Source organism: Sceloporus undulatus, chromosome 6, assembly GCF_019175285.1.
Source record: "Sceloporus undulatus isolate JIND9_A2432 ecotype Alabama chromosome 6, SceUnd_v1.1, whole genome shotgun sequence".
In the NCBI taxonomy this organism is placed as follows: domain Eukaryota; kingdom Metazoa; phylum Chordata; class Lepidosauria; order Squamata; family Phrynosomatidae; genus Sceloporus; species Sceloporus undulatus.
The window spans coordinates 103,914,229-103,940,805 of NC_056527.1; the positions used below are offsets into that span (position 1 = coordinate 103,914,229).

The 26,577-nt window shown below is 41.8% G+C and overlaps 1 protein-coding gene across 2 annotated transcripts; it reads right to left on the minus strand.

Annotated features, from left to right (window-relative positions):
• On the minus strand, positions 1-26,337 carry TBC1D17 (TBC1 domain family member 17). Of its 2 annotated transcripts, none has more exons than XM_042474565.1 (17): positions 26,185-26,337; positions 25,271-25,369; positions 23,722-23,796; positions 19,903-20,014; positions 19,183-19,396; positions 17,494-17,605; positions 16,313-16,477; positions 14,556-14,684; positions 14,225-14,328; positions 14,001-14,095; positions 8,986-9,102; positions 8,051-8,151; positions 7,038-7,137; positions 6,481-6,578; positions 3,524-3,640; positions 2,779-2,865; positions 1-1,989 (listed from the first exon to the last, which is right to left on the minus strand). In XM_042474565.1, exons 1-17 carry the CDS (start codon positions 26,203-26,205, stop codon positions 1,777-1,779), a joined length of 1,959 nt encoding a protein of 652 aa, XP_042330499.1. In that variant the 5' UTR covers positions 26,206-26,337; the 3' UTR covers positions 1-1,776. The 2 variants fall into 2 exon arrangements, with proteins under 2 accessions (XP_042330499.1, XP_042330498.1); XM_042474564.1 differs by having other exon boundaries at positions 14,556-14,687.
• Between the last annotated feature and the right edge of the window lie 240 nt (positions 26,338-26,577).

The window sequence follows — 26,577 nt, forward strand, 5'->3', positions numbered from 1 at the left end:
TTTTTCCACAAGGTTTCTTTATTTTAAACAACTTAATTAAGGAGGTGAGGTTTGGTTTCCCCCCAAATTTACACCACTGGATATTGGAAATCCTTGCTAATCTTTTGTACATCAACCAATAGATCTTAAACTCTACCCACCCAGGCTATAGTGAGCTAAATGGATCAGTGGTTGGATTGATTGAGAATAAGTATCTGCTGTTTCAATTGATGGCTGAGAGATGAGTTTGGAAGATTTTACCCATTGAACCCAATGTTCTCAAATACACCAGCAGGGCAACTATCACATTTTACACATTGTTCTTGGGTGTTCAGTGCCAGATTGACTTGTATGAAAGTATGGAGAATGCAGAATTCTGAAAAAAATCCGAAAGAAATTCACCTTATCTACTATTACATGGTGAAACAGAAGGGTAACACAGTGGCCCCTTGATAGGCATTCCCAAGTCACAGATATACACCAAAAATAAGGAAGTTAAATTACCATGGCTTTCTTTTTAGGAGTACTGAGAAACTCCTGTTGTGGGGAAGCACCTCTTCCGAGAATCCATGGATAAAATTAGTTTAAAATGTGCAGTGTGGACAAAAAAGGAGGACTTCACATGGGCCATGGGAATTTGCCCTTTCTTAACAGAATGCTGTGCTATCGACTTCCAAGCACACACCCCCTTTCTTTCTCCTATCTCCAGTCTCAGCCCAGCCAAAACAAATAGCTCAAAGCACAATTTTCTATCCAAAAAACCCCACACCCAATTGAATGACACAACATTTTTAATGTACGTTATGAAGGAAACAAAGATGCCAAAGTAAGGGCTGGCAAAGAGGCAGTTCAATGGTGAGACGTGCCCATAGGCACATAAGTCATCAAATCCACGTGCGCCCTAAGCTTGAGAGGCACTGAAGAAGAGTCTGACATCCTTCCCCTTCATATCTATTGCTGTCAGTTCATAACCACCCACTAAGGGGAATGCGGCAACCAGGGAGGGAGACAATCCTCCAGCCAAAAAAGGAAAGCACAAGGAGCTACGTCAACAGGAATTCCCTGGCAAAGGACCAAAGAGCCTAAAAGCTCTGCTTTTCAGCATCTCTTGCTGTGCTCTCTGACACCATGCTTCTTTCAGAGAGAACCTGCCCTCCTCCCACTGACTAACTTTCTGCTAACAAAGTGCTCTAAATCTGTTCTTCCTCCTTTCTCTTTACTGAAGAACCTGGGTTTCCTAACTCCCATAGTCAAAGAGAAAGGCTTCATCAGCATCCTGAAGAAAAAGATGTCACCGTCAGTCTGAAGCTCAGCAAATGAGCCTGAAAGTTGCAGATAGAAGTGAAATGGGAGCAGTGGCAGCAAAAGGAAGACTCTAAGGGGTTAGGGACCCAAGATAGAAAAAGAAAAATGCATGACAGCTATTAACTTGCCCCTTTCCATTTTCTCTGCCCCTCTGATGAAGAGAAGGTGAACTTTACACCAATCCTTGGGGTGTTTTTAGAGAGATGGCCATACCTCTGTACATTATGAGAAAGGCACACAATGCACATCAAGCACTGGGGTCCTCCGGAGCAACTTAGGATGGGAGCAGGGTGAGAAACGGGGGGGGGGGGGACACAGCTGCTCCCAAGCCCCATTTACCTTTAATGAGTGTTGACTGTTCCTACAGCTATTTGAACTTCAGGGAATACACAACACCTCTAACTTCCATCTCACTCTGCCTTATTTCCAGCCCTCACCCTGCAATAGTTAAAGTGCTTGTGTTAAGAAGACGGTGTCAGTGATGACAGATTCTCAAGGAGAGAGAGATTGAGAGGTGGAGGCCTCCTCAGTAGGCAGGATTTCAATGCTGCTGTCCGGCTGGCTTGGGGAAACACTGTCTGTCAATTCCATCTCTTGGGCCTGGCTGGGTGACAGTGGCTGGGGTGAGCTGGCTGTGTCAGTGCTCGGGGTTGGGGATTTGCCCTCCGAGAGGCCCAGCAGCTCCTGAACATTGCGGGGTAGGTCCTGGGGAGGAAAACCATAGTTTAATTATGTTAATGTTTTAAGAATACCTTTCTGGTATATGGTACCATTTAACACTTGCTTCCCTGACCCATCAATGCTGAAACGCATGGCACCAAGACATATTATTATTGCAGAAGGTCTCAGAGTTCTTTAGAAGGATTAAGTAGAGAGGGATGAGGAAGAACAACCCTCTTTGAGAACCACTGGTCCATACAAAAGAGGGTGGTCTCAGCAGGCTGGGAGGAACTTTTGAAGTTTACAAAAATAATAAAAACTCACCAGGAACAAAACCTAGCCTAAAGTGGAGAAGAAGAAGAAAAAAAATGAAAACTGAGCATGGTCATCAGCAATGGAATTCTAAATTGCCATTGAAGGGAAAGGTGATAGAATGGAGCATCCTGCAAAAGGGAATGGATAGTAGGAACCTTCAACAGAAACCCTCAACAGCGCAAAAACTGCTGGCCCAATTTGTAAACACCATCATTCATAATAGAACAGAACTGTTCTCAGTAGCATGGTATTCTGAAGTAGAGCAGGAGAACTAATTGCTTTTCAGTTTTGTGCTGTATGGAGCCCTGAACATGGAAGATGCTGGCATCTCTTCCACCAACAGAAGCTGGTCTATTTGTCAATTATCTTATATACCTCCCTTTTACCATGAGTGTTAGAAATTGAGACAGAGAGCTGTTTGCTTGCCCTGTTTGCCTGGCATAAGAATGTGCAGACTTTACACCTCCCAAAAGAATACCAAGATAAGAGAGACATCATGCTGCGCTGGAGGAAACTCACAGGAGTAGCTGCCAGCTGTCTGTAGATTGCCTCAGCCCGACATAAGATGTCCTCCACACTCATCTTCATTGTGAGCTCATTAATGTGCTGTGAGAAGACAAACAGAGAAAATAAGAAAGTCAAATGGTTAACCAGGAAATTTAAAAATGGAAAGATGATACAGTTCAGAAAACAGAAATGCAGGAAGTGGGATGAAAAAGAGAAGTGTACATGTTTTGATGGGGAATGTAGTGGGGGAGACCTCATTCTGAAAAAGGGGCTGGGCAACTCTTAAAGAGGACAAATAGATGTTACAAAGGCAAAAGACTAGGAAAGAGGCTTTGGGGCAAGGATTGAGATGTCTGCTGGGAAAAACAAACATTACACACTGACCAAACTGAGGGATACTAAGTCATATCAGCTTTCTAAGCGTTCAGCAGAAATCTCACATACCAGCAGAGGACAGTGTGGTGCAAAGGGAAATTGGATACAGTCGCACAGAGCCATAGACAGGAAAATTAAGAGGGGAGGGTTAGAAGAGAAAGAAGGGCAGACTTTCTTCTGTTTTGGCTTCACAGCAGATACTGACCATGCATTTTCAGAAGACATGGTGTATTAACCTGAGAACTACAAACTTGACTTTGTTCTTTATATAAAAAGCTGAAAGTGCAAATGGTATTGCCTCTGTGCACTACGGAGAGTGCAAGTACAAGCATATATGAGCATGTGAGAGATGAGAGCAAGGCTATAGCTCTCCAGTGCTCACCTTGAGGATCTCACTGAAGCCAAAGCCAGAGTTCATAAGAGCCTGTCTCTCTGCATCCAGAATGCCACAGGCCACCAGCATATGGAAGTTGGGGCAAGGCAATCCTGTCCAGAGCACCTGGAATGGAAGGGGAAAGACATGTAGTTTAGGATGCATAAAGGTGCCATAACACAATGTTACAGCACAGAATATGCTGCAGCATGATAATGTCAGAGTTAAAATCTTCTGTGGTATCTGCAACTACATTAGCCAAAATGTTTCAATTTCTGTAAGGTCAACACATTTACTATCCCACCACAAAATAGAAAACACTCCAGGTATTTACTATCTCACTAGCCCAAACCTGAGCCTGCAAGCCCTGCTCAAATCATGCTGAGTCTCTGGAATAGATCACAGCCATGTTTCTCTGGGAGAATCAGAGCTTAAGAGTGACTTCTGGCCTTGCTGGCTTGGGGTTCTGGGAAATGCAACCTAAAATAAACAATTCTGAGAAATGTAACCTAAAACAAACGAGACTGATGTTGAAGGGTGCTAGATTGAACAAAACACAGGAAAAGTCCCCTTGCTGAAATCAACAGTGGTCCAAAACACACTGCAGAAATAATCCAGTTTGAGACCACTTTAACTGTCCTGGATCAATGCTAGGGAATTCTCGGAACTGTAGCTTTTTTTAGACATTTAGCCTTATGTCAGAGAGCTCTGGTGCCACAACAAACTACAGTTCCCAAGATTCCCTAGCACTGAGCCAGGGCAGTTAAAGCAGTCTGAAACTGCTTTAGTGTGTCTTGGACAAGTGTACTTCTCTTCCAGAGAGGCAGAGGAAAAATCAGATTTCTATTTCCAGAAGCAAGTGCTTCTTCTTATGGATCTCCTATAACTAGGTAAACTATAATGCAGGTGTAAAGAATGTTCGCATTTTGGCCTACAACTCCCATCAGCCTCACTCAGACAGGGGAATATGGGAGTTATAGTAAAAAAAACTTGTTGACCTATGATTCCCCCACCCGTCATAATGGTTGCTTCACACATCAAGGGTAGAAATTAATTTTAGGTTAGAAACAATACTCTTATGTAGTTTCTTCCCCCCTGAAAGCAGGCTTCACTTTTAATATAAATTTGATTTCCAATAAATTAAACCTGTTTGTTCTGGGAGGGGAGGCAGGGGTGGAAATGAAGTATACATAGGGGTGAAACAGATGGCCATGAAGAAGCAGCCTCTGGCCGCTCCACCCACGATCAAGCCCCAATCAGTGTAGGATTGTGGGGACTGCATGACTTGCTCTGAAAGCAGGCCATGGCGGCACTCCCAAATGGGCCACCTGCAAGGAGTGTTTTTTGAGCGCTCCTTTGTCTGGTGGCTTCAAAGTGCGTCAGGCACATGTGCCATCTGCACACCCTGCCACCAAAGCAGTCGGAAGCTGCACCTTTTTGCCCTTGTGTTTCAGGCCTGAGCTTGTCTTGTCACATGTTAATGTATTTGCTCTTCTAAACACCTAAACAAGAAGCTACGCTACTCTCTTTGGGAGAAATGGTTGGTTTATGGAGTTATAATTCTGGAATCGAATTATATCTCTGAACTAAAGCAATTACTCCTAGGTGTAATGAGTTGCTCCATAATCCAACAAACCGTTTCCCTTAAAATTTATTTTATAATGTATTTAGCTCCAGTGATAAAACAAAGTCCTTAAAAATCTGACCACACATCAACCACACCTGATCAACACCCAATCCAATATATCAGGTGATGCTGGGGTGCCGGGGAAAGAGAAGGGTAAGGGCTTTCCCAGGAAAGGCATACTGCATGGTCCTCTAAATACACACAGATTCTTTAGTTGATTCTTGTTAATTAATTCTTTAAATGAAGCATGCACAGATGCAACACACTTAACTATTCCATCCATCTTTCCAACACTGTGGCAGCTTCAGTTTACTCCAGTTGCACTTACCCAATGCTAAGTGTTGGCTACAGTACAGCTCAAAATAATGCACCCCAAAATCCTTTGCAACACTGCAGGTGAGCAACTGTCACCTTGTCCAGCACAGCCATTTCACCCTCATGCTCAAGGAATGACAATACAGATGTGGGACAAGCCAGAAGAGAAGCTATATTCTGAGAACCATCACAAAAACAAACTAAGCCTCACTGGAAAGCCCGCTGTACCAGCAGAAATAAAGTCACCCAGAGACAATCCAGGGCTGCTGTTCATATAGACAGCTCAAAGCACAGTGAAAGACTGCAGGGAACTACAATATCTGGTGTCAGCATGAATTCAACAGAGCTCCTAACCAGCTGCTAACCAATGAGATATAGATATAGATGCAAAAATTGTATGTGCATGCCTGTGTGTGAGCTTGAGATACATGGGGGCAGAAGGACTGAGAATCTAAGTTTGTTGGGGAAAGGCTATAATAGTTTCTGGAGGAATCTACTTTGCATGCAGAAAGTCCCAGGTTCAGTCTGTGGCATCTCCCAATGGAACGATATTGGGCTGCAGGGCTGGATTCTGCCCAAGAGCTTAGACTCAGAGCACGTTACTAGTTAAAGTCAGGGGCTGAAAAAGTTACTTTTTGGACTAGAGCTCCCAGAATTCCTTAGTCAAATAGTCACTGGGAGCTGCAGCTCAAAAAAGTACCCTTTCAAAGGTCTGGTCAAAGCACTCTGATCAGTTCTTTCTATAGGTTATGTACCTATGGAGTAAATAATCCACTCATTATCTCTCAGCCCAGGAATGCAAGAAACGTTGTTTTTTGTATATTTGTAGGAACTTTGCTGACTTCTGTGGAGCTCAGGAAAAATTTCACACTGGCTCCTCTGCATCCAGTTAAATACTCAAATTCAGAAATAGCTGATTTGTCTCACTCCTTAGATTTTGCCCACCCTATACTCAAATCAGAAATCCTCATGTGACTCAAATTAGAAATTCTCATGTGGTTCAAAGGTTACAATCTGATCTCACCTCCCACAGCTGAAGAATTTCAGAGAAGGCAAATTCCCTCTTGAACCAGATCAAAATCCATCGGAAACAGAAGCACAAGGTGCCAGACTCCTTCGAATCTATTAGAAGCAGCCAAGGAAGATAGAAGTCAGTAACAGTGTTTTATGCCTGTGCAGACAATCTGTATTTCCCCCAAGATGTTGTTTGACTCCAGTTCCCCAGACGGCATGACCAATAGCCAGAAATGATAAGAGCTGAGAGTCCAGCAATGTTTGGGGGAGTACAGGTGGCCAATCCCTCTTTTATAAAGTCTGTAATTGCTGGGATTAAAACAAAGGTATCCTATTTGGGTCAATGTTCATTTTATTTAAACTTTTAAAAGGAGTTAGCCAGGAGACAAAAGTGAGATGGACAAATGCCCCCCAAATAATCACAAATTCAGAAACCATCTGTTCACAATTCATGTTTCTACTTCACCATATATAGTCACACTAACAATATTTTATCCTTCTCAGTTGGCCCACATTAATTTCAACACACCAAGGTTTCAGTGGTCCCATAAACAGCCATCCAAGTACCTAGAAAGTCACAAAGCGGGGGATCCAGAACTCTGAGGAGAAAAGTGAGCTGGGACAGCTGTCGCTTCATGGACTCTTGGCTTTCTTCAAAATTGCGGTGCTATAGACAGAAAGCAAGAGTGTAAACAAATTGATAGGGAGAAATTTCTAAGATCCAAAACACACTGCAGAAATAAAGTTTGAGACCACTTTAACTGCTCTGGCTCAGTGCTAGGGAATCCTGGAAATTGTAGTTTATGGTAGCTCCAGAGCTCCCTGACAGGGTAGGCTAAATGTCTCACAAAACTACTATTCCCAGAATTCCCTAGCATTGAGCCATGACAATTAAAGCTGTCTCAAACTGGATTATTTCTGCAGTGTGTTTTGGACTTAACCTACAATCTAAATCTTTATCACTGGATAACATCACCTTGATATGTATGCCACTACAACTCTGACCAGAAGAATCAGAATCACAAAGTCCGAAGGTGCTTCAAAAGATCTACTCCAGCCCATTACCAACTATAGCTCACAAGATGTTTTGGTCTACAACTCCCATCATCTCCAACCAGCATGGCCAATGGTAAAGAACTGTGAGTTGTAGTCCAAACCATCTGGAGGGTGGACGGTTTCTTATCCCGATGCAGACATTGTTGTAATGCCTGACAGCTGACTATTCAGTCTCTCCTACAAAACATCTAACCAAGAATACTATAACTTACAGTCCACTGCCAAACATCTTATACTGTGAGAAATTCTTCCTAATATTTAGGATTTGGGGGGAAATTTGAACCCACTATTCAAGGCCCCACCTTCACAAGCAGTGAAATATAAGTTTCCACCATGTTCCACAAGAGATCCCTTCAAAATGTGAAGTCTGGTATTATACTTCATCTTAAAGATCTCTTATTCAAACTAAACCTGGTCTACAGGCCCCTCAAACTCATCCCCCTCCTCTATAACTAGCTCCCAGTTAAATGGGGACAGGCTCTTTTTCCACAACAAAATGACCACTTCCAGGACCATGCACTCACCACCAGTTCCATGAAACCACAAAAGCACCAGAAGGCATCCACTTCATTCTGGGTGATGTAGAGAATGGGGGACAGGAGATCACTCATGCCTTGGACATAACCTGCACAGGGAAGCAAAAATTATGGATGTCGTGGGCTGCTTAAAACAACAAACAAGCCCCAAGCTGTAGCCTTATCAAGTTAGTTTCCTTTTCCTTTGCGGTCTTGTAGATTGACATGACAAGAGACAGAACTTGAAGACTGATGAGCATTTTTAACAGACAGAAGACCTAGAAAATCCTCATTGGAAAAGACTAGCCAGAGAGGCTTATAGGACTGTCAACACTACATGCTGCTCAGCGTGGAATTCATATCCTAACTGATTCAGCTTTCATTTACAGGAAAATCAAACAAATCTACATCAGACTTCTGGTCCATATGATTGTGAGAAGCAGCTTGAAAATGGGTGCTTATTTTGGCATCGATACCCACAATCAGTCAGTTCTGTTCATGAGTTTAATGATAAAGACAGCAGGATCAAACAATTGTTGGTGCTGAGATCCATCGGGGAGCCAACAACAAGAACTAACAAGACCATCTCAATTCTCTTTTATGATACAGTTGTATTAGGCTGGTAAGCAGCATGTATCATGAGCCAACAAGACATCTCAACTTTCTTTTACGGTACAGTTGTATTAGGCTGGCAGGCAGCATGTGTCGCCTCTAATCTTGTCAGGCCCTGTGATGAAAAACACACTCTGTAATCCCCTGTGATGGACCCAAGGGACTATGAGATTATCACTTTAGATGCTGCACTCCTGCTATCCTGCATTAGCCAATTCCTCTACTTCTCCCTGCCCTGCATAGTTAAGAGATTCTCCTAAGCAAAGACACCTACATTTCCCCTGCTGCTCAAACATGAGCAGATGCTATTCCCTCTCCTCCTCCAAACTCACCTAGGTCAAAGTTATACATGCAGTAGGTCATCAGCACATCATTCAGGAGGACCAATCCAGGGTTCTCACTGCCTTCGTAGAATTTGTTATTCCTATCGGTGCGGCTTACATCCCTTTCTGTAAAGGTACAAAGACACCCCACATGTTATTTATAAATCTTGAAAATGACAGTGGCACAATATGAATCACTCTGATGAGGTCTAATATCTTTATTTTGTTCCCCATCCTGATTGTTTGGTCTTTTATTTGGTTATTTGATTATTGCACTCCAGTGCTGAGTGGCATTGACTCTTCTTGCTTGCACTGTTTTGGAAAGTTTGCATTAACCATTTACACTTTCTTTTGGATTTGTTACCTGCTGCTCAGCCAGAAATTCCCTAGATCCAAAAGTAAGCAAGGAACCACAAACCTTTGGAAATACAGCATTTTATTGTTTAGCATTTGCTTTTTCTCCCCACCCCCAACCCCAATGACAATTTTTAAACAGGGAATAAAAGATGCTCTAGAACAAGCCCAGGGACCTTTAGGCACAACAAAGCCTCTGATTAATTGTTTGCATGTAACAAAACTGAGTGTTTCAGACTTATTTATGTCTTACCTATTAACTCTATTTCTATTGACAGCCAATAACAAAGAACACTGTACACTTTACTTTAAACAATACAAAATAATATTAGTAAGAAAAAAGCACAGGAGCAGCAACAAACAACAGATGTACTACCCCAGGAAAAGCCCCAGGGACTATAAGCTCATTGGCACAGTGCCTGCTTTGCAAGTACAGAATTCTAAATCCAGTCCCCAACACTTCAAATGAAAGGAGAAAAGTAGTGATGTCCTGAAAAACTGAATCACCAAGTAATGTCAGGGTATAAAATCCTCAAGATGTGTCGAGACTATAAATCCCAGCATCCCCAGACAGCCTGCTCTCACTGAAGGTAGTGGGAATATTTTGACATATCTGGATTGGATCAGGTTGTTCACAGATTTGCTGATACATGAAACAAGTGGACAAGTGACAAATGGTATTGGTCATCTCACTAATCTATTTGAATTCTTTGTGACCACTTCTCACCCTAAGACTACATAAAGCACAGTAGTTAAAGAATAGGACATATTCCCCTTTTCCCAAAATAGATGACTGCAAAGACTTTTTTGTGTATGCAGTTAAGGTTTTTTTTCTTTTTTAAAATGACAAAACGATTACTGAAGAAGGCTGAGGAGACTGCAGAGAAGTCAGGAAAATTATTTGCATCAGCCTTCATTAAACTGGAGATAAAATAAAGCTACTACAACTAGTTTTTTGGGACTAGCTGAATGGATGGGTAGAAGAGATTAGAGAACTGTATTTGATAGAGGTGATAGGAGATAAAGACTTATAGTCAAATCAGACGTTGACAAGTCACCAGACAGTTGCTTCTGCAAGGAGAAATCCAGCTTCACTCATATTTTAGCGGGTTCTGCATATGATAATAGAGATGGGCAATTCTGGCAGGCCTAGGGGCTAAATGTTCACCTCCACAACCTATTGTGGGCCACAAATGGCCAAATATTGCAGAAAACTTCCCATCCATCCCAGTCAAGATGCCGAGTACTCAGATCCAGCCAAGATCTTTTGGTGTATGAAGCAGAGAAATCCACAAATCTTCATGCCACTCTTCTAACAGTAGAATTATAACAACCACCAATTTGAAAGCTGGTGCTCTTTCAAAATGCCCAAAATTTGCTACCTGGGGCAGTCCCCTGACATTGCCAAAGAGAGGACTGTTCCTAGCAAAAGGAGAGTACAGTAAGGGCATTTCCCATTACTGAGCAGGGCCCAGCTCCTTCTTGGAGTGTCCAAGGCTTCACAACAATGCAGTAATACTGGCTATGCCACAAAAACTTATTGAGTGCATGAAGGAGGAATAGCATCACAAAGCTGTCATCAGGTACCTCTCTTTGCACATAAATTCACTGACTTCCTCTGCATGTAGTGACACACTGGGACTGCTATCTTAACATGGTGAATTGAGAGCACAGGTGGTATTGCTATGGGATCATGGCTGTTTTCCCTCCATTTCTGATTTTCTAGGTTGCATACTGCTCCCCTCCTGCCCCAGGCTAGACACATATGGGATCTGGAAGCTGTAGCTGAAATCATCTTTTCCCTGACACAGTTTGAAAATACAATTGCTTGGCCTATTTCTGCTGGTACATAACTGCAAAGCGATGCATTTTCAGCAGAAAGTCCTTAAACACAAACTGATTTGGGGACTGAGCTGACAATGAGGCTCTGTGGACAGCCCAGTAAGTGTCAATTCAGTGTGCAACAGCCATGGAAAATGGCAAATTCCCTGCAAGGGATTATCTGGAAAGGAACTGAAAATTAGATAGCCACTTTCTTAATGCCATTATGTAATCATAACAAAGGCTCACAGGGATAATGTATGTAGCTTTAAGGAAGAGGCAGAGCAAAAGAAATCATGCTTCTCAGTGAAAGTAGTTTTTAAAAATTGTTTAAAATTAAGATTTCCTATGATGTTTTGCAGTGGTTAGGGGGAAACAAATTGGAGATTGACTGCTCTCAATCTGAAGCATTATTATTTTCATAGACTTCATAAATTGTACCTTAACACATACAATTTTTAAAAAATTATTATTGGCCAGGTCAGATGCTAATGATGCAATATATTGGACACAGACTATATTCACTAATCTTGGCACTGAGAGAATGTAAAGCCATCCTGGAAGTTACACTGGACAGAACACATTGTAGTATATAAACTTCCAATGGGCCAACTTAGGGGCTGTACACACAGTCCCGAAGCTGCCCCGTTACAGCCAGATCAAGACTGATGCAACCGCACATCATGGCACCGATCTGGCCTTTGCAGGGCACAAAAAGGAGCTGCAAAAAGCGAGTCCTTTTTGCACCCTGCAAAGGGCGCAATAGCTGCGCTGCCGTGACCTGGCAGTGCTCCTTTGGCGCTGCCTCGTATGTATGCAGCACCGGAGGAGTGTCGTGATGCCGCGTGCTGTGGCATCAAGCCACCTTGGGGGTGGAGCCAGCTCAAAGCACAGTGAAAGACTGACTACAGGGAGCTACAATACAGTATCTGGTGTCATAAAGCTGATTTTATATATAGTGACATCTGCAAAAATACTGTACGCTCAAAGATGGAAATCTCTGCAAATTCCCACTTTAGAAGAATGGTTAAGGAAATTATTGGAATTGAGAAAGGAAGATAGATTATCAAGAAAAATAAAAGAAGAGGACAGTACAAATATAGAGGACAACTGAGAACTTGTTTTGATGTATCGGAAAAAGAAAGTAGAGACGGAAATTGAGAATAAATAAGGTAGCGATTGGATAAAAAAATTTAAGAAGATTCTAGAGAAGATAGAAATTAGAAGAGAAACAGAAAGAAAACTCAAAGAGAAGAAATTTGGGTGTAAAGAAATGAAACAAACACACAAAAGCAGAAACCAGATAAAGGAATTTCGTACAGAAATGAAATTTAGTGTTAGTTAACCTGATATGAATCTATTATGGAGTTTGGATGGAAAGTAAAAGAAATATAAAAGCATTATGTTGGATTTATTTGTTGAATATTAGAGAAAAAAATGAGTTGTAAACAATATCGTTATTGTATTTTTTTAATATGGAAATAAAGTTTTTTTGAAAATTAAACACACCCTCCATATCTTTCTTATGTATTTATTTATTTATTTATAGTATTTATACCTCGCCCTTCAGCCCTAAAGGCTATCACAGTGGCTTACAATTATTATTATTATTATTTAGATGGTTCCCTGCCCTCTGGACATTGCTTTAAAAGTAGCTATACACCCAGAACCCAAAAAGAAGTGATTAGTTATCACAGTACTTAATTTTTTTTAACAAACCACAAACCCTAGTAATGCTTTACCATTTCTCTAAACTAACTGTAACAGATATAATCAGTTCCTTTTTTGAGAAGTATCTGAATGTTTCAAGCTGTTGTACTGGGGTACAAAACACATTTTCCTTATGTTCACCTTGTTTTTACTACAACATTCACAACAGCACCTGAGCCAGCAACTGTACCATGTCATATTTCTTCTTCACTGTTTAGTCAGGCCACAACCAAAACAACTACACAGGTTGAGAGTCTCCCTTATCCAAATTGCTTGGGACCAGACGCATTTTGGATTTTTAAAAATGTATATACATGTGTGTGCATGTGTGTATGTGTGTGTATGTATACGTATAGAGAGAGAGAGAAAGAGAGAGAGAGAGTGCGCTCTTGGAGATGGGACCCAAGTCTAATTATGAAATTCATGTATGTCTCCTATAAACTTTATAAACATAGCTTGAAGGTAATTTTATACATAATATTTTAAATAATTTTGTTCATGAAATGAAAGTTTTTGTACACTGAACCATTAGAAACCAATGGTGTCACTATCTCAACCACCCATGCAAACAATTTTGGATTATTTCAGATTACGGAATTCTAGATAAGGGATATTCAACCTGTACAAAGAACTAAAGGGTTACAGTTACATTGTAAAAGAAGTAATTTATCCCTTGTTAAGTTAAAGTAATAAAGTAACGTAATTATATCTTCAGTACTGGAAAAGAAAACTAATTACAATGGACTGGTAAAAAGGACTAATTTGCTAATTCCAGGTAAATGCCTGCCTAGTTTGGCCAGAACAAACAACTAGAGCCTCCATGTTCGGAGGTTAAGTGCCACTCAATACTAAACAATGACAAACAACAACAGGAGAAGGCCAATAGCTTTGCACCCTGCTTGGGCTTTCAGAAGCATTTGTCTAACCACTATCAGAAACAGGATGTTGGGATAGGTGGTTTCTTGGTGCAAGTCAACAGGACTCAGTATGCATGCATTTTCAACTTTTGAGAATACCTTGTTGCACACAGACAAGCCCGCACTGTCAGCTAGGAGAAAGGGGGGAAATACAAATCATCTACACGTTATGAAAGAGATTTATAAAACCAATTAGTGCTGGGAGATGGAATTTATACTGACCAATCAAGCTACGATATCCTCGCAACAAGGAGTTCCGTTGCTCCTGCTCTTCACTGACCGACTTCCATTGCAGCTTCATGCGAAAGTACTCATCTCTGAGAAAGGCAGTGAGGAAGAATATGGTGTGGGTTAGGAATCTATGCCTTGAATATTGATCCACCAACTGATCAAAACCCAGCTCCAGTTCAAAAACCACTCCCCCCACAATCCTTAGCTACACTTACGTTTTCCGCCTGACTTGTGCCTTGTTCTCCTCACTAGTGTTGTCCCAGGAGTAATACTTCAAGAGGTATTTCCATGCATCCTTACGTAATGACATGCTGAGACCCTGGAAGAGGACAAACAAAGCAGTAAAGGAAAAATGATTTATTAGGCCAGGTAATTCTATGACAAACTGTTCACAGTAACTCTGCACCAGGGCTTAGGTACTGGGAAAGAAAGGAATATACAATCCCACCCCGCACTCACCTTGCCCTGAAATACAGCTGTCTACCTCTCCTCACCCCTTGTGCACTGCCATATTGCTTGCTCATTGCCCAAAACCAAATGTCTTACGCCTGCAAAGATCCTCCGGCGCAATCCAATGGGGTCCCTCACACGTCCATCAGGATCCATATGCTGCTCCCATTCCTGCTCTGTAACTGGGGCCTCCCGCTGGACAGATGGCCGCTCTCCTAGCCGTGCCTGCTGTCGAGGCGAAACAGAAAGAATTCTTCATATGGAGAAAGGAATGAGAAGAATCAAAGTGCAGATTGCTTCCTCTCCCTGAACTGATGAGATTTTTTTTAAAAAATGATAAACACTCTGTGGACTTTGCCCATACAGTATTGAAATCCTACTATGGGATTACTGCACATTAAGAGGGCCAGGGGTCTCACTACAGAGTATGAGGGCATTGTTCCCCAAACAATTCTGCTACCCTAATACAAATTTCCTTCAGTCCTCATATTTCTAGTATTTCTGTAACTTATAACTTTGTTGTGCAACTGGAACTAGAGTTTGGGCATTCGAATAAAAAGGATAGGCAGGGTTACCAAGGGAATGTGAACAGAACAAGGGTAAGAGTTCAAGGAGTGAACAATTTTCAGTGTCTCACACTGTAAAGCTAAAAATTTGGGCACTGAAAGAAAACTTCATGGGAAAGGATTTCATTGGAGGGGAAATGCTTCCCTTCCTCATAGCTAAATCCCTTGAAGATGCTGGAGTACTTTGGAAGAGCACTCTCTCAATTTGGGTGGGGTGACAGACCTAGAGGACAAGAAAAAACTGTGCCAGGTTGTTCATATACAATGCAAAGGTAGATCAGCAACAAGTTAAACACTTGGTAAGTTTCTGCAGAATATCAGGGTTGCTAGAGGATCAACTTATATTTCATTGTTTTTCAAACTATGTTTTAAAATCTCTAATCCTCAGGAATCACCTTAGTTGCATTCATGGAAGCCTAGACTGAATAAGGGCAAAGAATGAGACTTGGAGATAGGATGCCTCCTGCTCACATATCTGCCACAAACCATCTAAGCAAGACTAGCTGCTAGTCCTGATGTGCAACCTATTACTGTGAACCCAAATGCACTCAAACCTCCATGCTATGGACTGCCTGCTTCTCACCTGATGTGGAGGGATATCCTACCAAGCAGTTTAAGCTCACTCTTCCATTTCTCGTCTTCTTCCTCCAGAGCATGAGTGGACAACTTGTGGCTCTCAAGAGGTTTCTGGACTACAACGCACATCAACACTAACCAATAAAACCAGTGGTGAGGGATGATGGAAGTGACAGTTTAAGAACATCTGGAAGGCCACAAATCATCCACCACCACCACCACCAGCATTCTCTCTGCCACTGCCCTGGCCTTGAAGGGAGAGAGGAGCAAGTAGGCACAACTTCATCATGCCTAGGTGAAGAAGCAAATGAAAGGCCCTTCCTCCATCCCAATTGCCATCGCCCTGGCCTCACAGGGAAAGATAGTCTACTGGACTTAAACCCCTTCCCCAGTGTCATTCTCTTTTTCTTCTGTGTCATGTCTTATTTAGATTGTAAGGCTGAAATCAGGGTATTGTCAAATTAACAATCTGTAAACTGCTATGAGAGCTTTTGTGACTAAAGAGTGAGGTATAAACACTCTAAATAAATAAATGAACACAGTCACACCTGGTGGAAGAGTAGTCCAGCAGGAGGCTGGTGGAGACCATGGATGGCCAAAGGTTGTTTTGATCATGTAAAGGTATTTGTACACATTCATATATACCTGACTGTTTGCCATTTGTCCCACCCTTCCTAGCCCCTCACTGGAGCTGCCTCCTCCAACACTCACACAGGTGATAACTTCAAAGCCGGTCTCATCTTCAACATTGGCAGCAGCTGGATCACCATGGGAATGCTGGGCCATACCATCTTCCTGGTGCAGAGCCCCACGGAGGAAATTGGTGACTTTGGAGAAGCCACCAAAAGTGGCAGCATAAGGATCCTGCAGGAATCGCTAAGGGAAAGAAAGACAGTGACAGCATATTTCGGGACTATGCTTTGCACTGTATAAGATGCCTGTTGCATATAATGCAAGTGGAGTGGCCTGTGAGAGGCCTCTCCCATAGTATGAAAGCACACATAACAGGCTGTCTCGCAAGAGGGTTATATCTAGGTTTGTATGTAGTTGGGAGACCAGGCATATATCAGCCAGTCTCAGAAATATTTATCTGCATTCTTCCCACACACTGGAAACACTGCTTTGATGGCCTTTTACCATCAGACTGCCCTAAGTCTATTTGTAGTTCCTTCTTCTCTCTCCCAGGAGACAACAGCTGGACTGCAGAATCTGTCACCAACTAGAAGGAATCATAAGAGGCCAATATATTCCTGCCTTTGTTGTACATCTTGTTTTAAGCTGCTTTGGAAGCAATCTTGGCTATAAGCAGGGTATAAATGAAATAAAAAATACAAACCCATCAATGTTCCCAGGGAACAGAGAACAAGCTCTAGAATCCAGACATCTGTTTCCAGCATCACCATTATCTGACATGTCAGAATAGAATTCCATTTCTCTGTCAGAGAACCCAGGTGTGTCACTCCAAGAACACTCCAAACATACACTGGCTCTCATTTTCCCAAAACATACACACTCAGAAGCATGCAAGTTTTCTATTGGTACTCCTCAACAGAACCCAAGAATGCAAGTTCTCAAAACCTCTTGTCAAAATCACAGCTAACTCCCATTAAAAATTCCACAGAAACTCTTCCCATGAACTCCATTTTACCATCACTTCCACCAGTTACATCCTTCCATACCCATTCTGTAGAAACCATGACTCCTGACTTTGTAAATCCTCTCCACATCCCAAATCACAGCTTGGAAATTTCAATTCCAAGAGGAATTCCAACATAAACCACAGCAACCAGTCCTGTTAGCTGGGCAACTGTAGCAGTCCCCAAAGGGAACTTTTTCAAAGCTCTGTCCAAAATCCACTAGAGCAGAGTCTTAGTTTTGGAAGAGGATCTCACCGACACCAGGTTGGAAGAGCTGTCATCAAATAGCTGAAGTTCATCAAAGGAGTGTGAGAGGGCATACGAGTCGTGTGTGTAAACCAGGTAGAGACGGGAATCTTTGGGAGAGCTGCAAGGAGAGAAAGGAAAGCTATAGTGAATTTCTTATGATGCCCCAAGGACTTTTAGCACTGGGCTATACAGTCTACACTAGTAAAAGAGAACCTTTTCTTGGGTGGGGGACCAAATCCTACACCTGTATACAATCTACTGGCCAAAAGGTGTCAGGAGCTTGGCAGGTGGCATCTTCACTACAAGCAGGCCTTCCCTGACCAGGCTTTCTGGCAGCAACCTTCTGAACCCCTGGAAAAAGCAAGGGAAAAGTGAGGTCAGCAGCTCAAGTGCTTTCATTCTCTGCAGGCATTCAGCAACTAGGGAAAGTATGGGTGCACCGAAGCTGGTCACCTAACCTTGGTTGGGTAGCTGGATTTGCTTTTGGTGAAGCTTTTCCTGGTTGAGAAGGCCCAAGAGCATTGAAGCTCATTGAGTAGGTAATTTCGCTTCTTATTACTGTCCTCTTGCAGGAAAGGTACAGCCAAGCACATATAACCAGCACATCAGGGGCCATCTAAGTACCAGCCTCTGGATGCATCTGGCTCCTGAAGCACTACCTGAATACACCTGCATTTGCCCATTCATAGTGTATAGTCTATTACTTTGCAACAATATGGTAGGGTCTTTCCAAAACCACATACTGCAGATAGGAATCCCATTTCCTGAATGCAGAAAACCAGCACATTAGAGAGAACTCTTGATTCTCTCTCTGCTTGGAGCACTACATGACACTTTTTGCTTTATGTCACAGAACAAACTATTTATTTATATTTAGATACTGCTTTTCTGCTATAAAATAACATCCAAAGTAATTAAAAAAATTAACATATAGTAAGCAAGTACATTTCTATACCTAAGCGGTTTATAATGTGTAAGCTAATTGCCCCCAACAAGGTGGGTACGCATTTTAGTGACCTTGGCAGGATTCCAGGCTGAGTCAACCCTGAGCTCCTGGCTGGTATTTAACTCACAACCTTGTGGTTTGTGAGTGAGTGGCTGTAGTACAAGCATTTATTTAATCACTGATCCACCAGGGCTCCATATTATTATACCTGTAGACCTAAATATTACAATCCAGGAAAAACTATTGAATGATTTTGATCAACTTAGTCTGGAAAGGTTATGTTAACTTAACAGGGGAGAAAGCCCTACTAGATCTCACCAAAGGTCCATCGTACCCAGCACTCTGCTCCCTACAGTTGCCTTACAAAAACTGGCCTTAAATCTTTCTTTGCTTTCCATAAACTGGAACTAATTTTGGACTAGGTTAGAGCCTTGCTCAAGGCATCAAAATAAAATCTTCAAAATTCAATTTTTGGAATCTAACTTCTCCCATACTAGATGTCACTTAAGACAGCTTTTCTTCCTATTATAAGGACAGGATAAGAAAAGCACTTTTGGAGATAAAAACAGAGCTCCTTCGCCCAAAGCTGTGCCAAGTGTCACTTCCAAGTAACACAAGTCAGGAGTACCCCAAAAGTCTATGATTGGATGAGTGAGGATCTTCTATGGCAGACTTGAGCTACCCTCCAAACCACTCTCACCATTTTCTCTTTCAGACAAATAAAGCAACATATATTTGTTATCACTCACGTGGCGAGGATAACATATTTGCAGAGAGCTTTGAGTAGGGCCTTGGTGCCTCCACGGTGAAAGTGGAGGGCCTGAATGGAGATGCCATCTTTGGTGATGAAGATAAGGTAGGACCAGCCCAGACCTGGCTTACTCTTGCGGATGGACTTCAGTTCGGACAGGCTGAGAGAGAAAGCCCACTGGCCACGAGGAGCTGGAGATTTTGGTGCAGAAGCTGATGGGAGAAAAAACAAAGATGAAGGCACCAGATCACATCTGATCTTGGAAGCTAAGCAGGGTTAGCCCTGGTCAATACTTGAATGGGACATCACCAATATATACCAAGTGTTGCAGGCTGTATTTCAGAGGAAAGAACTTGCAAAACAATCATCCCTAAGAAAATCCTATGGAATTCATGGGATTGTCATAAGTCAACAGGCGACTTGCAGGCAGATACACATACAAAATGAAATGGTTGGTATTAGAAAATTGTTTTTCTTTCAGGGATGTATAACTCATAATTGCTAGTTTCCTATTCCCTACATCCATCTGGCCACCATATGTACAACTTTAGCAACATTCCTTAATCCATTACAGAGCAAGGAAAACTTTCAAGCCATGGCCATTCTGGTTGGGGGCAGCTTGAAAGCAATAGCCAAATAAAGGAACTTTTCCAAGCTCTAATCAATGTTGCTTGGCTAGATGATGTAGCAGCCCTCTCCATCTTTCTTTTTTACTTACCATCTGTTTCTTCCTGGGACCGAGATCGAGTCCCCACTGTACTGATCACAGCCCAATCTGGTTCATAACCTGGATCAAACAGTTCTTCTTCAGTCTGGCAGCCCACAGGGTCCTGCGGAGAGAAAAGTCAAACTTACAGCCTGAAAGTATATACTAGTCCTTGCCACAACTTCCCAAAAATGTTTATGTAAATAATGTCACAGAGCAGGGCCTAGTCAATGCACACCACATAAAAACAAATCTGAGGGTGCTCATAATGAGAAAAGGCCAGATATTTACACCAGGAAAAACCCACCTCTGATGCCATAACCAATGAACTGGGATGCCCCAAAAGCCATTAAGTCCTCAAGAACATGTACGCACCTCCCACATTGGGATGAAGTCAAATGAATCTGTGTTTGTTCTCAGTTTATATACCTATACCCATCCCAACCCATATTTTAGAAGGTACTGAAAGATATAGGAGGGGGTGGGAGTGGGGAGGATAATGTATGACTTCTGGTCAGCTACCTAACAAGGGGAAAGGACCACTCAGGCTCTCAATGAGATAAGACTAAAGAATCTGGAGCCACTGGTACAGCCAGTTCACTACTGACTGATTGTTGACACAGAGGATTATGCTTTAAATGTATGTCAGAAAGCTCACTGTGGCACATGTCTCTTATTCAAGATATAAAACTATATAAAACTGATATGACAGAACATTAATATCTATGCCAACACTGAGCTGTGAGCTGTGTTCTAAGGCACATACCATGTCTAAATGGCTTGCCAAGCAAATCTTGTGATAGGGTGGCCTTCAGGTTGCCACAAGTTGGAAATCAGTATACAAAAGAATCTTGTAGCACCTTTAAGACTAAGTAAAAGAAAGAACCTGGTAGCATGAGCTTTTGTAGACTTGAGCCTACTTCCTCAGATGCAAGTTTTAAATGCATCCAGAGACAGACCTATATAAGCAGGTTGTGTGTGAGAACGTCAATTCAAATTCAAAAACTTGAGAGTACAGAGATGAGGTGACAAGTTCAGTTTTAAGAATGTTTATTGGGGGACAAAGGCAGGAAGGAAGCTGTTGCATAAAGCCAAGGAAAGTAGATAACCATATGACTGAGTATTGGAATATAATGTGGAAAACAGAGAGCGGATGTGATGAACTAACTGGTCAAGGGCGCCCTCATGAGGATGGGGAGGGGGGGTTACACAGTGTTGAAATGTGTGTAGTGTGCCAGGAATCTTGGGCTGCATTCACACCACAGAAATAATCTGGTTTGACACTACTTTAGCTGTCATACTCAATGCTATGGAATTCTGGGAATTGTAGTTTTGCGAGACATTTAGCCTGCACTGTTGGTGAGCTCTGGTGCCACAACAAACTGCAACTCTCAGAATTCCCTAGCATTGAGCCATGGCAGTTCAAGTGGTGTCCAACCACATTATTTCTGCAGTGTGGACGCAGCCTTGAATGCACACAGTAACATAACCCCAAAGTGGCCAACTTTGGTTGCAAATGCCAAGTTGCGATAAATAATGTGAAAGCAAAATGTTTTAACTCCTAATTTTACCAGGAGGAATCTGAGCAAGGAAGGGGTGGAAGTGGGGCATCTTCAAAAAAGGATCCCATTATCCTTCCTCATGCTTATTTAACCTATTACAGCCTACTATTCCCTCTGTGCTAGAAGGATGTGTCTATGTCCAAGGATAAACTTTTAAGGATATCCCCACAGGATTTCTCTGAACATCATCTTTCTTGTGAGAGGTGGGGGAAAAGATTATACTAATACAGATGAAGAATTTGGAAATAATGAAGTTCCCTCCTTAATAATCTACACAGAAGCACCCAATGCTACCAACATCGGTGAATACGCCCACAGAGTGCTCTTTTCCCAGAAACTTTACATAAGGGCCAGGGCTCTGTGGCAACACACAATACACAAAAAGTCTAAGGGTGTATTCACAGTTTATTCAGTCAGAAAGATTTTCTAGAAGAGGGCTGAAAAAGAACTCTCTCTCTCTCCCCCCCCCCCTCTGCTAAAAGTTTTGGAGAGCTATTGCCAGTTGTAAAAAGGCAGTACAGAATGAGACAGACTAATAGTTTGAGTCAGCAAACAGCTCAGGACTTAAGAACTTCAGGGTCTGTTTTCCACCATTCCAATGAATCTGAGATTTAAGACTGGCTGCAGAACCTTAATTACTGCAGAACCATATGGCAGCAGAGCTTTCTATGCAGGAACACCTCCACTATGGAGATCTAGTTTTCTTCCTCTCTGTTGACTTTTAGGTGCCAACTGAATACAAATTTATACAGCAGGTCCTTGGTATCCCCTGGGGTTTGGTTGCAGGACACACATACACACACACACCTGTGGATACCAACACCCATGAATGCTCAAGTCCCATTATACACAATGGAATAATAAAATGTTGTATCCTTATATAAAATGGCAAAATCAAGGTTTGCTTTTTGGAATATATATATATATATATATATATATATTCAAGCTGTGAGTAATTGAATCCATAGACAAAGAATCTGTAGATATGGAGGGCCATTGCACATGCAAGCATTTGGGGGGGGGGATAAATAAGTGCTACATTTGTGAGTGAGGATTGTTCTTAGAATTAATTTTTATTAGTAGTTTCTTTACTTGAAAGGACAATAGCTGTATCACTGAATACCAATCGGAATCGGAATCATTAATGCCATAATATTTATTTCCATTTTCTATGTTTGGCTGTGACCTGGACAGTGAAGAAAGGTGACAAGAAGAAAATCACCTCATTTGAAATGTGGTGCAAGGAAAGTTATATGCATACCATGAACTTTCAAAGAGACAAGTAAATGGGCCCAAAGGTAATCAGGCCTGAACTCTTCCTGAAAGCCAAAATGACTCAATTGAGGCTATCATATTTTCGACATATCATGACATAACATGACTCATTGGATATTCCTGGAAAAAAGGAAGACCATATTAAAGATGGATTGATTCAATAAGGGAAGCCATGGCCCTTAGTTTACAAGACCTAAGCAGGGCAGTTGGGAACCAAGCCACTTGGAGGTCTCTCAGTCATAGGGTTGCCATATGAAACTGTCTTGAAAGAAATTGCCATCAACAAAGTGCTTTGGACTGTATTTTGTATAAGCTGTTAGCTGCCCTAGGTGTCTTATGGAGAGGATAAAAATAAATAAATATAAAGCAGTTTCCAATATTTAACAATACCACAGTGCACTTCTTCTAGTCTACTAATTCCAAGAGTTCCTCAGATGACCCAATGAGAAAAAGACTACTTTCCAGTTAAAAAGAACTACAAAAACTGGGATAACCTCATATGGCTTCATTGACAATAATCTTGTATATGAGGAAAAAGTAGGGTACTTAAATCACTTTGTATATATGAATCATTAAAAAAAATAAAAGCAAACATTTTAATAATTTTGCAGAGGTATTCAAATCTAGTCTGTTCTGGTTAAAGGGAACACAACCAAAGAGCCAGCTCAAATCAAGAGCACATATAAAAGCAATCTCAGCTGATGTTTCACATTTCTTCATTGATATCCCAGTAGAACTTGAAGGGTAGCTTTTCCATGGAGAATGATTCAAGATAACAGGATTCCACTATTTTTGCCAACACTGAGTGACTACAACAACATGGTGGCCTGCAAAGAATAAGGGAACCATACCAATGATTCCTAATGCAATGAACAGCCAATAGTCTAAAAAAAACCCCATTCTCACTTATGCCATGTGCTTGGGATGAAATGTACTAAAGAGATGATTTGACAGATATTGATGGAGGATCATATTACCCGGAAAGGAGTCTCACCTTCTTGGTATACACGATCTGAGCAGCATCTGAAGACTCATCTACAGGTGTCCATTGCAGCAAAGTGTCCGAACCCTGAATAAAGGGAGAAACAGTCCTATAAGAGAAACAGAACTCCAAAATATCCATAGCTGTACACACACTGTACTAACCAATCCAGTACACAACAGGTGTCACATTAGTACACAAAAATTCTGAGTATATACATTGTATTAAGTCACTCCAGATTCATGAAAGAAATTGCCACCAGGATCATGCAAATTTCAGTAAAGCTGATCTTAGCAGCATATCAGATCAAGACACTATCTGAGTGTTGAAGAGGCCACTTTATGTACATCTTCCAGCTCCTAGCAAATCAATCCCTCGCCCAGCTACTGGAAATGTGGGTAAATTCCATGTTGTATTTCACTTTTTAAGTTCAACTTTTAAATCACAATTGCTGGCAACTTACAGCTTTTTAAAAATAAGAAGTTAGATCTAATACACAGATACTGAATTCATACCAGTGACTAAGTGCTACCTTCATGCAAACTGCACACTGCCCTGACAATGGCCACATGTAAGCATCACATGAAAATCATTTAGCATCTCATGAACAAAATACCGGAAGCCTTGGGACCGGCCTCCCCTCTATCATACCTTCAAGCAAACCACAGTTAACACTAACCACAGTTTGTTCATTTCAACATGACAAGCTGTGGTTAAATAAAAACAAAACTAAGAGGTCCTCAATTCCTCACCACACTGGAACAGAGGAGAAGCATGTGACCACATAGCTTACTGAAGTTTCTTCATGTCATACTAAAGGTTCAAAATAAAGTCCAAACATGGGCAGGTTCTTTAGCATTAGTGTCTAATCCCCCCCCCTGCCCCTTACAGATACGTGGCTTTCACTTTCAACTGGTATCCCACACTGGGGCAGCCGGCATGACATAGTGATGGACTACAACTCTGGAGACCAGGATTCGATTCATAGCTCAGCCATGAAACCCACTGGGTGATTTTGGGAAAGACACACTCCCTCAACCTCAAAGGAAGGCAATGGCAAACCTTTTTTGAACAACCTTTGCCAAGAAAACCCCATGATAGGTTAGCGTTAGCATTGTCATAAGTCAGAAACAACTTGCAGGCACACAACAACAACATCGCACAGTGGATGAGCCAGCAAGGTGGAGTGATTTGAGTGTTAAGACTACAACTTTGGAGACCAGGGTTTGATTTCATGGAAAACCACTGGGTGACCTTGGCCATGTCACACATTCTCATCCCACAAAACCCTGCGATAGGCTTGCCTTATATTCACCATAAGTTGGAAATGATTTGAAGGCACACAACAACAACATCCCACACTGGATGAGCCAGCCACTGGATGTAGTTGTTTGAGCATTGGACTATAACTTTGGAGACCAGGGTTTGATTCCATGGAAAACTACTGGGTGACCTTAGGGGTGTCACACACTCTCATCCCCAGAAAGCTTCATGACAGATTCACCATAAATCGGAAGCAACTTGAAGATACACAACAACAATAAACTTACATTAGACCTACCTTTTCAATTATCCGGATAACCCCTGGTATGAGTGAATCTTGATCAGGATGACGCTTTGCACTGGTGTGTAAGTAGACACCATCCTTCTCAAATGCAACCTGCAACAGGAGAAGAAAATGGACCATCAGGACAGGAGGAGCACTCACCCCAAAACCCAGACCCCCCATTTCTCCCCAAATCTATTATTATTATTATTATTATTATTATTATTATTATCATCATCATCCTGCCGTTTCTTGAAAACTGGAACTCAGGGCAACCCATAACATTAAAAAAGTACAATTAAAAGAATACAAAACTAGTACATTAAAATAGAATTAAATTATTACAGTATTAACCTAGTCCTCCTATTTCTCCCCAAACCTATTATTATTATTATTATTATATTTATATCCCACCCTTTCCCCGAAACTGGGACTCAGGGCAGCTCATAACATTTTAAAAAAACCAATTAAAAGCATACCAAAAAAAAAAGTACATCTAAAGTAGAATGAAATTATTACAATATTAACCCAGTCCTCCCATTTCTTCCCATCATGCAGCTGGGGCATGATGCTCAGCCCTTGATCTGCACTATTAAAACAGACTTTATCACAACAACAACAACACAGTCCCAAACTATGTGGCAAGGACAAATTTACAGGTATGGCACCATTGCTTTACAAACTGCTGATGAGGGAAATGTAGGATTCACCCTCCAAGTGTCTAGATACTACATCTCCCTTTAACTTAAGGAAAGTGCTCTACCCACTCTACCCTCCCACCTAATAATGCATTTATATTAGAAGGCCTCCCAAAGATGAAATGTGAGCACTTTCTGAGACAGGAGCCTCCTTTTTTCCTTCTCAGACCCCCTCAATCCTGGAGGGAAGCTGACCAACCCTCTCCTTGTGGGTCAAAAGCAGCCCCTCACCCTGCAGCCCCCCAACTCCATTCTCCCTGCAGCCACTTCCGGAAAAACAAAGCGTCGCTTCCTCCTGGACCCTTTGCTAGGGCTGCTGCTGCTGCTCCTCCTTCATAAACCAGTTCCTCTTCGGCGCCATGATTGTTCCTGGCGGAAGAAGGGCTTCAGGGCGCCAAGGAAGCCTTCTGCCGCCATCTTGGAAGAGGGCAAAATTGGACCCTGAGACTGAAGGGAAATTTTTATTTATTGTTTATTTATTTAGGTCACATTTTTTTCTGTCATGAAGCAACTGGAGACTAAAATATCAGTCTCAGAGTTAAGGATATATCATACAGTTGTTCATACCAAAACTATAAAGTGTAATATGCTAGACTAAAATGATGCCAAGTACAATATATCATC